The sequence below is a fragment of the Carassius gibelio genome, chromosome A1, assembly GCF_023724105.1.
Source record: "Carassius gibelio isolate Cgi1373 ecotype wild population from Czech Republic chromosome A1, carGib1.2-hapl.c, whole genome shotgun sequence".
Taxonomy (NCBI): domain Eukaryota; kingdom Metazoa; phylum Chordata; class Actinopteri; order Cypriniformes; family Cyprinidae; genus Carassius; species Carassius gibelio.
In genome coordinates, this window is record NC_068371.1 from 8,187,990 (window position 1) to 8,202,944 (window position 14,955).

The window sequence follows — 14,955 nt, forward strand, 5'->3', positions numbered from 1 at the left end:
TGTGTACAAATTATTTTTGTTATGAATGGGAATATCCTTCAGAGATATTTTACTCATAAGAATTTTTAGGAGTGCCAAAGATCAAAAAGATAAACAATGCAGTTTATTTTCTCAGCCGCCTTATTTGCTCATATTTACCAAGGGTGCCAAAATTAGTGGACTTTCATAAGAGAATAAGAGATATATTTTTCCCTCATATAATGAGATGTACTTTACGTCATCTGCCTCGAAATAGCCAAATATTTGCTGATGAATCAGCTTGGGTGATATATTGGTCATTAATCACAGTATTATTTGGCCTCTACGGTGAGACTGGACTGTTTGAAATATGCTCAGCACTTTATTCTTACACTCAGAGTGTGCTTTCATTCGTGCATCATAATTAGCTATCTTTGCACATTTTGAGAAGTTTGACCGTTAATTATATAAAAATTAAGCATGGGTTTTCATTCTGTTATTGATGTTCTCTTTACAGACATCGCTCCGTACTTTAAAACGGATGCAGGGGGTGCACAGACACACCTGGAGGGGAACAGACTTGTGCTCACCTGTCTGGCTGAGGGCAGCTGGCCGCTGGAGTTCAAATGGATGAGAAACAGCACAGACATCACTAAATACACACCAGAGTACAGGTAATAATTAACGCATATGCTTGTTGTCTGCGCGCTTAAACATAAATATTTAACTGATTTAATTGAGCTGTTTCCATCAAAAACCATGCAGCAGGGACAATCCTTCTGAGGCAAGATCATGAATAACACTAATATGGGATTTAGTATGCGATCTTTGGCAAGCTGTTCCAGATTATAAAGGGTGCATAAAACAGCAAAACACAACATCCCCAATCCACAAATTCAACATTTTTATTCCATGGCATTTTTAAAGTAGTTTGTTGCACTATTTAGTTTTAAGTAACCATTATCTTATTTTGCACCCATGTAACGAGGTCATTGGATTTTGAGTCGAAGATTGTACTGCACAAAATACTGCTACGGTATAAAAAAAGTATAATATAGACAGTGCTATGTCCTTTGGGATCTCATTTGTCCTGTTCCCTTCTTTGGCCTTTTCCTCATGTCTGGTCATCCATATTTGACCCCTCGTATTTCTGAGACATTATTATTATTACAGTGACCTCCAAGTTGTGTATAATAAGATAAGAAATGGTGTATAATAAGAACAGTGTTACAAGATGAACAATGACGAATATTTTTTTTTTTTTTTTTTAAGCTAAAAAAAAATTGACTTAAAAGGGTTAGTTCAGTCAAAAAAGAAAATTCTGTCATCATTTACTTATCCTTATGAACCTGTATGAATTTCTTTTTAATGCTGAACACTAAAGAAGATATTTTGGAGAACAGTTGAGGGGAGCAATTGACATTGCTTCATGCTGCCATGAAGATTTAATAATTGCCTCATGTTGTTTTAAACAGGGTGTTCATAATTATCTACTAAAACTAATACTATTAAAACCATTTTTGCTATTTTTTTTATTTTTTTTAAGTACTCAAAATAAAAAAGCCTGAAAAAACAAATAAATTGAAACTAATTATTAATATTTAAGAGAAACAAATACTAACAAACATGACAAAAACATATAATAAACTGGTTGCACTTTTTTTACAGTATGTGCCTTAACTTGTACTTACAGTGAACTTACCTATAAAAGTACTTATTAATATCAGTAAACTACATGGGTTACATTTAGGGTTGGGTTCAGGGTTAGTACCTACTGTAGATATTACTTAGTTATTGTAATTACTATAGCAAGTACATTGCATGTACCTGTACCAGAAGAACAGGACTGTAAAACAAATAGCTTAAAAAAAACAAAAAAACAACAACAACAACTGAAAAATACTATTAAAACTACTAATTAAAAAACAATAAGATAAAACATTTCAAAATATTTAGAAAACCTTAAATAGAATATAAGTGCTAAAATAAAAATTAAGATGTATCTTTCTTCTGTTTCTATCTTGACAGTAACATTGATATATATATTCACACATACATGCATATATACATACAGGTGCTGGTCATATAATTAGAATATCATCAAAAAGTTGATTCATTTCACTAATTCCATTCAAAAAGTGAAACTTGTATATTATATTCATTAATTACACACAGACTGATATATTTCAAATGTTTATTTTTTTTTATTTTAAATCCAGTCCAAATCCAGTATCTCAGAAAATTAGAATATAACTTAAGACCAATACAAAGAAAGGATTTGTAGAAATCTTGGCCATCTGAAAAGTATAAAAATGAAAAGTATGAGCATGTGCAACACTCAATACTTAGTTGGGGGTCCTTTTGCCTGAATTACTGCAGCAATGCAGCGTGGCAAGGAGTCGATCAGTCTGTGGCACTGCTCAGGTGTTATGAGAGCCCAGGTTGCTCTGATAGTGGCCTTCAGCTCTTCTGCATTGTTGGGTCTGGCATATCCATATTGCATCTTCCTCTTCACAATACCCCTTAGATTTTCTATTGGGTTAAGGTCAGGCGAGTTTGCTGACCAATTAAGAACAGGGATACCATGGTCCTTAAACCAGGTACTGGTAGCTTTGGCACTGTGTGCAGGTGCCAAGTCCCGTTGGAAAAAGAAATCTGCATCTCCATAAAGTTGGTCAGCAGCAGGAAGCATGAAGTGCTCTTAAACTTCCTGGTATATGGCTGCGTTGACCTTGGACCTCAGAAAACACAGTGGACCATCACCAGCAGATGACATGGCACCGCAAACCTTCACTGACTGTGGAAACTTTCCACTGGACCTCAAGCAATGTGAATTGTGTGCCTCTCCTCTCTTCCTCCAGACTCTGGGACCCTGATATCCAAAGGAAATGCAAAATTGACTTTCATCAGAGAACATAACTTTGGACCACTCAGCAGCAGTCCAGTCCTTTTTGAAGCGAGACATTTCTGTCAAGAGTGGCTTGACGCGACAGCTGAAACCCATGTCTTGCATACGTCTGTGCGTAGTGGTTCTTGAAGCACTGACTCCAGCTGCAGTCAACTCTTTGTGAATCTCCCCCACGTTTTTGAATGGGTTTTGTTTCACAATCCTCTCCAGGGTGCGGTTATCCCTATTGCTTGTACACTTTTTTTTCTACCACATCTTTTCCTTCCCTTCACCTCTCTATTAATGTGCTTGGACGCAGAGCTCTGTGAACAGCCAGCCTCTTTTGCAATGACCTTTTGTGTCTTGCCCTCCTTGTGCAAGGTGTCAGTGGTCATCTTTTGGACAACTGTCAAGTCAGCAGTCTTTCCCATGATTGTGTAGCCTACAGAACTAGACTGAGAGACCATATAAGGCCTTTGCAGGTGTTTTGAGTTAATTAGCTGATTAGAGTGTGGCACCAGGTGTCTTCAATATTGAACCTTTTCACAATTTTCACAATTTTCAAATTTTCTGAGATACTGAATTTGGGATTTTCCTTAGTTGTCAGTTATAATCATCAAAGTTAAAATAAATAAACATTTGAAATATATCAGTCTGTGTGTAATGAATGAATATGTCTGTAAAAACAAAACTTTTTTTTTTTTTTTTTTTTAAATCAGTGCAGCACATTCAGTCCATGCGAACCATCAGTTCTGCATTAAACACCGTCATCTGTTTAAACTGAATCAACACAGATTTGAGCAGCTCTGGCCCTGTGGGCTTGTAATCTTTCTTGTTAAACCGCACACACTCACATCCATCTGCTCATAAATCTAAGCACTTGTTCGTGTCCACTTTCAAACTTTTTGTCTGTTTAATTGAACTGTTTATTGTACAGGTTGAGGAAATCGCATACGCATACAGTATTTGACTGTGATATACAAATTCTAAGTGTTCAAAATTGCCAAGTACACACTACTACTAGTGTGGTGAACGGTATACAAAAAAAGAGACTATTTTGTGGTATACTATTTCCCACAATATAATTCACTTGATTTGTCCTTTTAATTACAATGTGATGAATGAACTGCACATAATATCACCCCAAATTCTTTTTATATTTCCTCCTTGGGCACATTATTGGATCAAACTGCCAGCAGTCAAGATATTTTTATGCAACAGTGGATTAAAGAAACTTGATTACTGCAAGTGACTCACTGAATTAAACATAAATCAAGGTTATTATGAGACAACAATGTAGTACTCTACTGTTTGAAACATTTATAATTGCATAATGTGCACTGTTTCTCACTCAAAAAGTATGCATTATAGTGTGTACTGCACAGCAAGAACATCAAGTAAGAACTACATAAATCCCAGATCTGTTTCTCTCTTCCAGGTACACGATTACATCGTTAAAGCGTGAGGATGCAGGTGTATATCAATGTGCGGTGAGGAACAGGATGGGAGCGCTGATCCAGACAAGAGCTGATGTTCGCGTGGCTTGTAAGTACATGTGTATGTTGTTAGAAAGAGAGTCCAGGAGGCTGAAGCACAAATGGATTTCACACAACACCACACTCACCTAGAGCACACACATATGCATGTAGCACAGGAGTCCCAAAGGAGATGAACCAAAAGTGACATTCAGGAAACACTCCACTGATTTCTAAATATGCTGTCACTCCATTACACTTTATTTGCTGTTTGAAATAAGCCAGGTGTATGGGACACATATACAAATATATTACAGCAAAAGCTGCAAAAAGCCATGTTATACAGTGATTTGACCATGTTTAAAGGGTAACTAAACCCCTGGTCAGAGCCTGACTCCACCCAATGGCAATATTTGAAAAATGCTGAAAAGTGGGCAGAGCACAGCGGAGATAGAGGGGATGAACGGAGGGCGGGGCTGAGCGGGTGGGGTGTGAACCTGAGACCCACAGTGACGGATTGATTGACAGCTGCTGTCAGTGTCGCAAAAATGGAGAGTGACTGTAGTGACGCATGTAGCTTTGCAACAGAGCGATCATTTGAAGTAGAGGACTTTTCTCTCCCTACCTTCACCTGAAGTGGAGGATTTCGAGGTGTCTGTGGCCTGAGCCATATCAATTCGAGCCGCTGGCTCAAACTGCGGTCTTAACTCCCGCACTGCGTCGCTTTTTAGCGCGAGCTGTATTGGAGAAGCCCATTTCCACCTCCATTGCGTTGGAGAAGCAATCCAGCGTAAAATGCAGTTTGCACACTCCAGCTCTAGACGGGAACTTGCAGTCTTCCAGGCCAAGTGCATGCAACCACTGCTGTCTAATTTTAAAGTCTGCTGGAAAACTATGCAGTCCAGCTGTGCTGTCGCAACCAGCAACACTACACCTACGTGCCATCCTGACCACTGTACTAAATACAAATAAATCTACGCCAACTTGAAGCTGTCCTGATTCAATACTATGCTACTAACTAACTATGCTTCTAACAATACTAACGTTACACTAACAACCATGCTAATTAACTACACGCTACACGAAATAATGTAAATAACTATATAAATGCTATGCTAAATAGATGCTATAATAGTCCATCCAAGTCTTTTTCAGTACTCGCAATTCCATTTCCTGACTCACTACAGTAATTTTGATGGTTTTATACTGCCAAGGGCGTGGTAGCTCATAGCAAGGGGCGTGGTGAGCTGGAAACTGCTTATGTCACCTGCCACCGAAAACATCCAATAGGAAAAATCAACTGCAGTAGCCACCGTTCAACCTGAAGAGGGCAGCACTCAGATGTTTTTATACCATATATTGTAGAATTAAAACACTTTATACTCAAATGTCAAAAAAGTTGCTCGAATCAATGAACAGCACTAATAAAGCCCCATTCTTACAGATCATTAACTAAAAAAAAGTTGTTTTGGGGTTTAGTTACTCTTTAAGGAATGTTGGAGTGTCTTAAATGTTCTTGAAGTCTTTATACTGTAAGTTTGTTATTCTAAGAAGATGAAGGAAAAAGTGCTGCAGGTTAACTCTATTTTCACATTTACATTATTATATTCAATCTTGTTTTTTAATGTAATAATAATAATAATAATAATAATACAAATGTATATGTATTTATATATAATTAACAGTATATATAATATATTTTATAATATGTACAGTATATTTTTTTCTCATATAAAAATAATATCAGTCATAGTATTAATGAGATTCTAAATAACGTTGATCCAAAAATGCTCTTTCAAGTCCAGTTACAATGTGAATGCAATGAGAACTGGGTTCTTTTTCATTCAGTTTATTGTGGATATACTTGAAAGAAGTTGAAATTAGATTCTGAGAGCTTCATGGTATTACATTCTTTTAAATTCTGATGTCACCAACAGAGCAACAGAATTCTAAGATGCTAAATGTGCATGTTTTTTTTCTTTCTTTTGACTAAATTGCACCTCCCAACTACCTGTCCATCTCTTTCTTTCTGTCTATTTCTTTCTCTCTTTTAGACATGGATAACTTTCCTGAACTGGAACAGAGAAAAACAGTCTCTCAGGGAAGGGCCGCTGTCTTGAATCCTCCCGCTGTGACCAGTTACCCTCGCCCTCAGGTCACATGGTTCAGAGACGGCATCAAGATCATTCCCAACCATCGACTGTAAGTTGTCATTTTGACATTTATGAGACATGTTCTGTAAAAAGATCAATGGATATTGACAAACACCAGCTCTAATTAATTCTTTAAATGGTTTTGTCTAAAAAATTACACTAATGCCATCATTTACTTCTATCATTTGTTTTTCCAACCCTGTATGATAAATATTTATAAAAATATTTGTCTTTTTAATGAATATACTGACCACTCTTTTTAATAGATTTAGAGTAAATGAGAACTGGAGCTGCCAAGCTCTAAAAGAATAAAATGCGCCATAAAGTACCATAAAATGAGACTCATGTGAGGAACAAAATTTCTAAGTTGGCATTCTCTAAAAGTAGTTCTTTTAAATATCTGTTTTTGTTTTCCACAGAAGAAAGTAAGTCATAGAGGTTTAAACGATGTGACTAAATGATGACAGAATTTGCATTTTTTAATGAACTTATTATGTTAACTTATTAGATATTGACAACAAGCGGTCAAAATGCATTATGTAAATGTATTCCTATCTCAATAATCTTTCAAAAGTCAGGCAACCCTCGTCTGTACACTTCAGAACACTCACACACATGCCTGCATTGAGAAAAGTGTTACATCAATCACTGTCTACAGTGTCTTTAGACCGATTGCATCGGTTGGCCCCCACGGCAATGATGTGCTTTATGACATTCATTGATTCTTTAAATGAAACTGGCACGTCCTGCAGTTGTTGATGCCATGCTCCACATTCTTGGATTGTTAGTGGCGGGATCGACACGTCTGCTCATCAGGCTTTACTGCCAGCGTCATGGCAGCATCTGAGGATAGCTCATCTCGCCGGCTGTCAATCAAACGGTTGCCATGGCACCTATGAGATGGTCTTCATTTCAAAGGCCACTTGTACGTGAAGTGCGTTACTCTATCAAAGAAACAAGATCTAGAGGAGACAGATAAATACTTGTGTGTCCAACGAAAATACACCCACACAGAACCACCGCAGGGGTTGTGAGCAGAGTAGTGCATTAATTTCTTTAATGAATACTATGACAAAAAATGTTTGTTGATGAGTTTTTTTCCCACGACTAAAATGAAACGATGACGAGACGACAATATGGTCAATAAATGATAACTGTTACTATACCAACATGCAATATTGTTGATGATAAAATTACGAGACAAAAATGTAGCATTCTTTTCTTATTTTCAATATTGTAGAATAAAGGAGACAATATATTTTTTCAGACTGCTGTATGTGCCTCGTATATATAAAGCTGTTTATATGGAGGTATAATTTGTTTCTAGTTTGGGAGTTTGGCTTGTGTTTGGATTATAAATTGAGGCATGTGATTTCTAAAAGTGTGCTGAAATCTGTCTTCTTGTTGCTCTTATCTGCATGAAATTTCATTTCCATGTTCACTCTTTCCTCTTGATTACTCTTTGAACTTCAGATCTCCAGACACACACTCCTCTTCCCTTCATCTAGCTCTCTCCATTCCTTCCTCATTTGAATGTTTTTTTTTGCTGCTGGTTTCTCTTCCTACTTTGCCTGATTGTGATAATTTAATTGGCTTTTTGGTTTCCTAACAAAGTGGAACATCATAGATTGGACCACAGTGTCATCAGGCTTTCCAGCCAAACATGAATACACACATTTGACATTTGTTACAAACCTTCTTAGACTTTCATAGTTGGACCAGAATTGATTGAAACATACTAACTGATTTTGGCTTGCAGAAACCACATCTCACAGAATGCTCATGGTTTGAAGGTTAAAGTTTTTTTTTTTTTTTTTATAGATATAGATAAAAGAGATTGCGATTCAAAAAACAAAAATTAATTTAATTATTAATTTATGATGTAAACTAATATTTTGATATTAATTAATGAAGACTTGTTATGTCCGGACTTTTTCAAAATCAGAATTTTTTAAGGAATTTTATTAAATATATATTAGCTATATCTGGTCGCCACCTACTGGCAAAACGGTATAATAGATAGTCTTTATTTAAAGCATAACATTAGTTTCAAATGTCATTGAACACTGGTGTTTATTTCCAGAATATAGACTTTTTTCCCAATATTTATTATTTATGTTACGGGAAATAAAGTGAGATTCAGTTGCGAATTCAGTGATAACCGTTTATTGGATTAAAGGTGAAATAAACACAGCAAGGAGTCAGTTGTCGTTAATGTAGATGGTAGGAGTGTTCTTCGGTAGTGCAGGGACAGCTATGGGTAAACCATCCTATAGTATGACATAAGTCCAAGAGATGATCCAGAACTGAGACGGCAAAGTAATTCCAGGCAAGAAACGGGAACCGAAACACATAAACACCAAAACACTGAAAGAGTAAACACGACATGAGAACCAAAACAATCTGACAAAGACAGTGCAGACACAGCAGCACTAAATACACTTTTGCCAATCAGCTCGTCAGCGGCCAGACAGACAGAATAGCCAGTGAACCTGACAATTTGACAATTTAGTGTTTGTAATTTTAAAGGTTTACTAGACATAGTGGAAACATTGTCATTCAGGAATAAGATTGTGTGTTTAAATCAAGATTTCAATCTTTTAATGATGAATTGTGCATACATATTGCTCTATAGTCTATCTGTTTTTGTATTTCATACTTGTACTAGACCACAAAAGTAATCCGGGCCCAGGCTTGGGCAGCCCTCCCGCTTCTGTGATCCATGGGTACAAGGATACAATCCAAAATTAGCATTTTGACTTAATTTCGTGTGTATTTATTCATTCAAGTGTGGTAATATGCAAAATAATATTCAGTTCCGTAATGGCACTCTGTCTGGATGCTGCTCTCTGTACATGGTTTGGATGTGTGCACGCAGAAAACAAATTGAGTTTCCTTTTGTGTTTCCTTGTGCTTTAAATTTTTTTTAAATCGTTTAAATGCTTAATTAAATTTTTTAATAGGAAACACTTATTCTCTATTAACTACGACTTTTCCCTCAATAAATTCCTAATTTGCTGCTTATTAATCGTGAGTAAGGTAGTTGTTAAATTTAGGTTTGGGTAGGATTAAGGATGTAGAATAGGGTCATGTAGAATGAGGCATTAATTTGTGCTTAATTAGTATTAATAAATGGCTAAAATTCTAGTAATTATTCATGCTTAATAAGCAACAAGTCAAAAGACCCTAAAATAAAGTGTTACCAAATGTTTTTTGTGTGACTTCTTAAGTTTCTGCAATGGCATGAGGCTGGGCTCTAATTGCAGTCTTTATTTTTAAAGTGTGGTATTCAACAGATCTGCCTGTTGACAGCATGTTGCAGCTGGTGTCTTGGTGGTGACACAATAACCGGAAGCTGACTTTTCCGATGCCTGCAGTGATGGTTGTGGACTTAAAGGACAAACAAACCCCACAACCCTGAACATCAGTGGCTCAGCTGTCAACACCGTTGAGTCCTTTAAGTGTGCCCTTAAGAGGGAAGCAAACAGTGATACTGTTATAAGGAAGAATCAAAAGAAGATGTATTTCAAGTGACAACTGAAGAAATTCATTCTGCCACAAGTTTCTACTCAATAGTCTGCAGGTGCACTTCCTTCATAACAGTTTGGTGCAGGTCAATCAGTCACTGCACAGGAATACACTGACAGTTCAGCACTTCACTTCAAAGTTGCTGCTGTAAATATGCTTGTTCTGCTTCCCTTCTAACTGATTGTCATTTTAAAATGTCTCTGTTAAGTATGGTAACCCTCGTTCCCTGAAGGAGGGAACGGAGACGTCATGTCGGTGACCGACGAATTGGGATATCACTTCGATAGACCAATGTACTTCGAGTGTAAACTATGGAGCCCCGCACATGACATGTAAGAAAAAAATAAAAAAATAAAACTGTGCACATGATTAACTTATTCGTTCCCTCAATGTACTAAAACGTGCACACGATTACTATTACGTTCCCTTGATTTACTATTGCATTCCCTCAATTTGCTAAATTGTTCCCTCAATCTACTCACATGATTACTATTGAGTTCCCTCGATTTACTATTTTGTTCACTCGATTTATTAATTGTGCGCACGATTTAGCAAATCGAGGGAACGAATTAGTAAATTGTGCGCACAATTTATAAATCGAGTGAACATAATAGTAAATCGAGGGAACGCAATAATAATCGTGTGAGTAGATTGAGGGAACAAATTAGTAAATTGTGCACACGATTTAGCCTAATATTTTTTCCTGCATGTTGTGTGAGGGGCTCCGTACTAAACAAGCCAATGCACATTGGCAGGCAATTATTGCCTCCAGCTGCTGCTGATCACAGCATGACTATAAAAAGGCAGAATGTGCATGCATACCAGGTTTTCGCTGAGAAGCTGAGCCGGTCACCCATCCAGCCCAGTTCTTTGCCAAAGGAGTTTTCGGAAGCAAATACACATATAGCATCCATTTAGGTGCATATTGAGAAATTGGAGGTGTTTGTAATCCTCTTTGGAAGGCAGAAGACTGCTGGGGAAATGCAGGCTTTAAGGTTATACCGTGGACTATACACATACGAGTACCAATTAGGTCTCAATATGGAACCCAGCCTTACGGTTTTGACAGATTCATCGTGAAGGCCTGACAAATGGTGCCAAGGGTGATGGAGGATCTCAACAGGGTCTACAGTATGGACACTCTGGAGCAGTTTTAGCAAGTCGACACTAACCATAGCCTCTCAGTGCCACTACCCGTTTGAGGTGAGACATCAGTCTGCTTCTGTGCAGCCGAGAGCTGCTGGGCCAGGCTCTTGACTGCATCACCGAAGAGGGCAGTCTGGGACACAGGGGCATTAAGAAACTGAACTTTGCCGGCATCCCTCATATCAACCAGACACAGCCATTTTTCGTGCTCCTGGACCACCATCGTGGACATCGCATAGCCCAGAGACCGCACAGTGACCTTGATCCCTTGTAGCGCGAGGATCCCTGTATTCCCCCTCGGAACCATCAGGCTGTTTTCTGAGAATAAAAGGTGCCATCCACAACCTGGTGAGCTCCTCATGCACTACTGGGAACCAGAATGAGACACCCCAAAAACCAATCGCCCAACCTTGCTTGGGACGAGGTGGATTTTTCTACTCGAGCCTTACCTTCTCAGTGGCCCGGGAAAGCATAGCTGACATCTCTGGATCTGACTCAGTCATTGCCACCCTCCCAGAGGACAGCAGCGCAGCCAAATCTTCCTCAGAGAGCTCTCTCTCCAATGCTGAGATCGACATCTGGTGGGGGGGGATGCCACTGGTACGCTCATTGAAGAGGGTCCAGCGCATTCCGTGGTTCACTCAAGTGATGGTCCCCAGAGGGTTGGTTCCCTGTGGGGTTTGCCACCACCGTAACCCTCAAACCACCCATGCTACTGCTGGAAATGGTTCTCGTCTGTCGGCCGCCACCGCTGAAGCACCGTATAGCCAACACCTAAAGCTTCCAGGAGCACATTGAACTCGTAGCTCACTGTAGACACTTGGATGGAACAGAAGGATGTTGTTACTCGGTTCCGAAGCGAAAGGCTGGTATGCATTGCATATACTACTTTATTATACTCATGCTGTGATCAGCGGCAGCTAGAGGCAATAATTGCATGGCAATGTGCATTGGCTCATTTAGTTTACACTCTAAGTAGTTTGTTTTAATGAAGCGATATCCCAATTTGTCGACCACTGACGTGACGTCGAGAGTGACCAACTGAAAGGCTGAACTGACATTGATGTATGATTTGCATCATGATTTTTTAAATATATATTAATGGTCTCATATTTTGATATTATTAGTTAACAGAATATTAGTTATAATATTAGGTAACAGAAATCTGCACAATATATCACAATATCTTTAACAATTTACACTACCATGGGGTTAGATTTTGAATAAACAATTTGTAGAAAGTGTCTTATGCTTAACAAGGCCGCAGTATAAAGTAAAAATAGTAATAATGTGAAGAATTATTGCAATTTCAAATAACTGTTTTTTTTTTGTTTTGTTTTTTTTTAGTATATTTAAAAATGTAATTTATTTCTTTGATGCTGAAGCTGAAGCATTCACTGAGTATGAATTAACTCATTCACTACCAAAGCTGCAGCTGGTCTAGTTTTAAAGAATATAAAAGTGTGGTTTCTGCTCCACTAGCGGGACAAATCAGAATAGGAAAGTAATTATTCTTTCCAGACAGGTTTTCCAAACACTCTCACCATCGGGCCATTCACTCAATGTTCTTTAATGTCTTTCTAGATGGATGTGTTTAACCATTGCTCTGAGTTCTTTTGCAGCATTTTGCACATAAAGCATTCAAGTTAAAAGACGTTTAAGAACATGCCTCTAGACCTTGCTTTATTCAGATTTGGCTAGTTAGCATTGTCCAATTAATCTGCTGGTTAATGCTGTAATTAAACCAATTGGTACCAAAAAAAAAAAAAAAAAAAAAAAAAATATTAATTTGTCTTCTTATTAAATTAAATTATGTTTTCTGTTTTGACAACATTGGAAGAAACGTACAAATCACAAACATTTTTATTATAAAACAGTACGTAGAAGTTTTATCATTTGTAGGGTCTCCTAAAGGGATTGTTCATTCTGAAATGCCAAGAAAACATTTTGTTCGTTTTGGTACATACGATGAAATACAATAGTTGTCTTTATACAGGTTTGGTATGACATGAGTAAATGGTAACCAAATTTTAATTTTGCAGTAAGCTAAATGTGTAGAATAAGCTAAAATTAGTCTAGAACATAACAAACTTCACCTTACACCCTTAAAGCTGCGATAGGGAACTTTTGACGCTCTAGCAGTTAATAAACAGAACTGCTTAAGTCTTGCGGAAGAACATCGTAGCCGGAACTAGCCGGACCGCAGCTCTGATTGGTTATTTTTTGCCGGGAGCGATGGAGTTTCTGCAAATGGCAATAGGACCACTGGGAGGAGCCAGAGGAGCTTGATTTTTTTCACAGATTATCTGTCTCATATTCTACTGTCAGGACATAATGACAGGTTTAATAAATATGTAAAAAATATTTTTTTACAAAAGTTCCCTACAGCACCTTTAAATCCAGCCTGAATGTGATAGTTAAAGGCCTGGGATGTCTTATATTTTAAAGTTGAAGCTGAAAGTGTGAAAAAATCCCATGCTGAGTTTCTTTCCACTGTGGATTTATTTTGGACTGAGTGCAATACTTCTCTCTTTTTTTCATTTTCCTTTCCCTTCCCTCTTTTTTTTCCCCTGGATGGAGAGGCTGGAATTAAAGACTCGGAGTTCAAAGGGATTTTTTCCCCTTACAGGAGATAGATTAAAATGCTTATTCTTGAAGTTTTCATGTGGTTTCTCTGCCTGTCTGTCCTCTTTCTGTCTCTCGTTCATTCTCTGACTTTATTTCACCTTGAACTCCATATAAACAACATCCAGAGCCCATTAAATATCTCGGAGGATTATCCTTTTCTGCCTCTTTTGTCTTACTGCTTGTTTGCTTGTCTGATTCTCATTTCCAGCCCTAAAAGCTCTTCCATATTGAAGTCAGAGTATAGGCTGTTCAGCTCCTAATGGTTGCTCCTTTTTCACCTTGAGTCTGTGTATGCATACATGCATTAGCCTGTGAAAGTGTCCAGTAATCAGAATGAACCCGCTTGCTGAAATGTCGACAAAAGAGCTCTATATATTTAAATGTGGACAGTCACCCATGACTGGACTTTTATTGACATTACATGGTGGCTCATGCATTTAAACACTGAGCTCTGTTTGAAGATTACTGTAGGCTTTGGCCACCTTTTTAGAGGTCTGCCATTGAATCAGGATTTGGTGTGGAGAAACTGTAAATATACATTAACAGACATCTTATTCATAATGACATTTTTCCCCCGACTTCATCATCATCTTTGTCATTGAGTTGTTAGAACATCATTTTATTCTTAGATTCATTTAAATGATTGAGGTTTAGTTGAAGTAGTGCTGAAAGAGCCAGCTAACAGCAGCCTTGCAGTGTGTGTGATCCCAATGGTATCATTCCACCCAGAGTTTTCACCACGTTTTATGGTTATATAATGGAAATTATAACTTCATCATAAAAGTACTATAAGCAGAGACTCTTGTACTATGTAGTTAAAAGGATAGTTCACTCAAAAATGTCAGCAATTACTAACCTTTCTGTCATTCAAAACCTGTATGACTTTCTTTCTTGTAAAATAGAGAAGTTTTGTAGACAGGAAAAGTGCTTGTTGCTTTTTGCTGTGCAATTTCAATGAATGAGGACTGTAACAGCCTCTGAAAGCACCATAAAAGTGCTGTTAAAGAATTAATTTCTCACAACTTGCACACTACTTAGACAACTAAATGAACTACATAAAGTCATGTTCAAGTGAAGACAGCAATAAATAAATGTTGATTTTAAGTTGTTATGACTGTAGGGCTGTATCACATTAACTATAACTGCATACTGCTTGTTTATTGGTTTAAAACACCTACTG

At 37.6% G+C, this 14,955-nt stretch overlaps 1 protein-coding gene across 1 annotated transcript in view; it reads left to right on the forward strand.

Annotated features, from left to right (window-relative positions):
- The window catches only part of LOC127994722 (protein sidekick-1-like), a 204,277-nt gene that overhangs the window by 67,078 nt on the left and 122,244 nt on the right, over positions 1–14,955 (forward strand). The window contains exons 2-4 of the mRNA XM_052591829.1: positions 476–632; positions 4,284–4,390; positions 6,375–6,522. Coding sequence (XP_052447789.1) covers positions 476–632; positions 4,284–4,390; positions 6,375–6,522 — 412 coding nt within the window. The remainder of the gene's footprint in view (positions 1–475; positions 633–4,283; positions 4,391–6,374; positions 6,523–14,955) is intronic.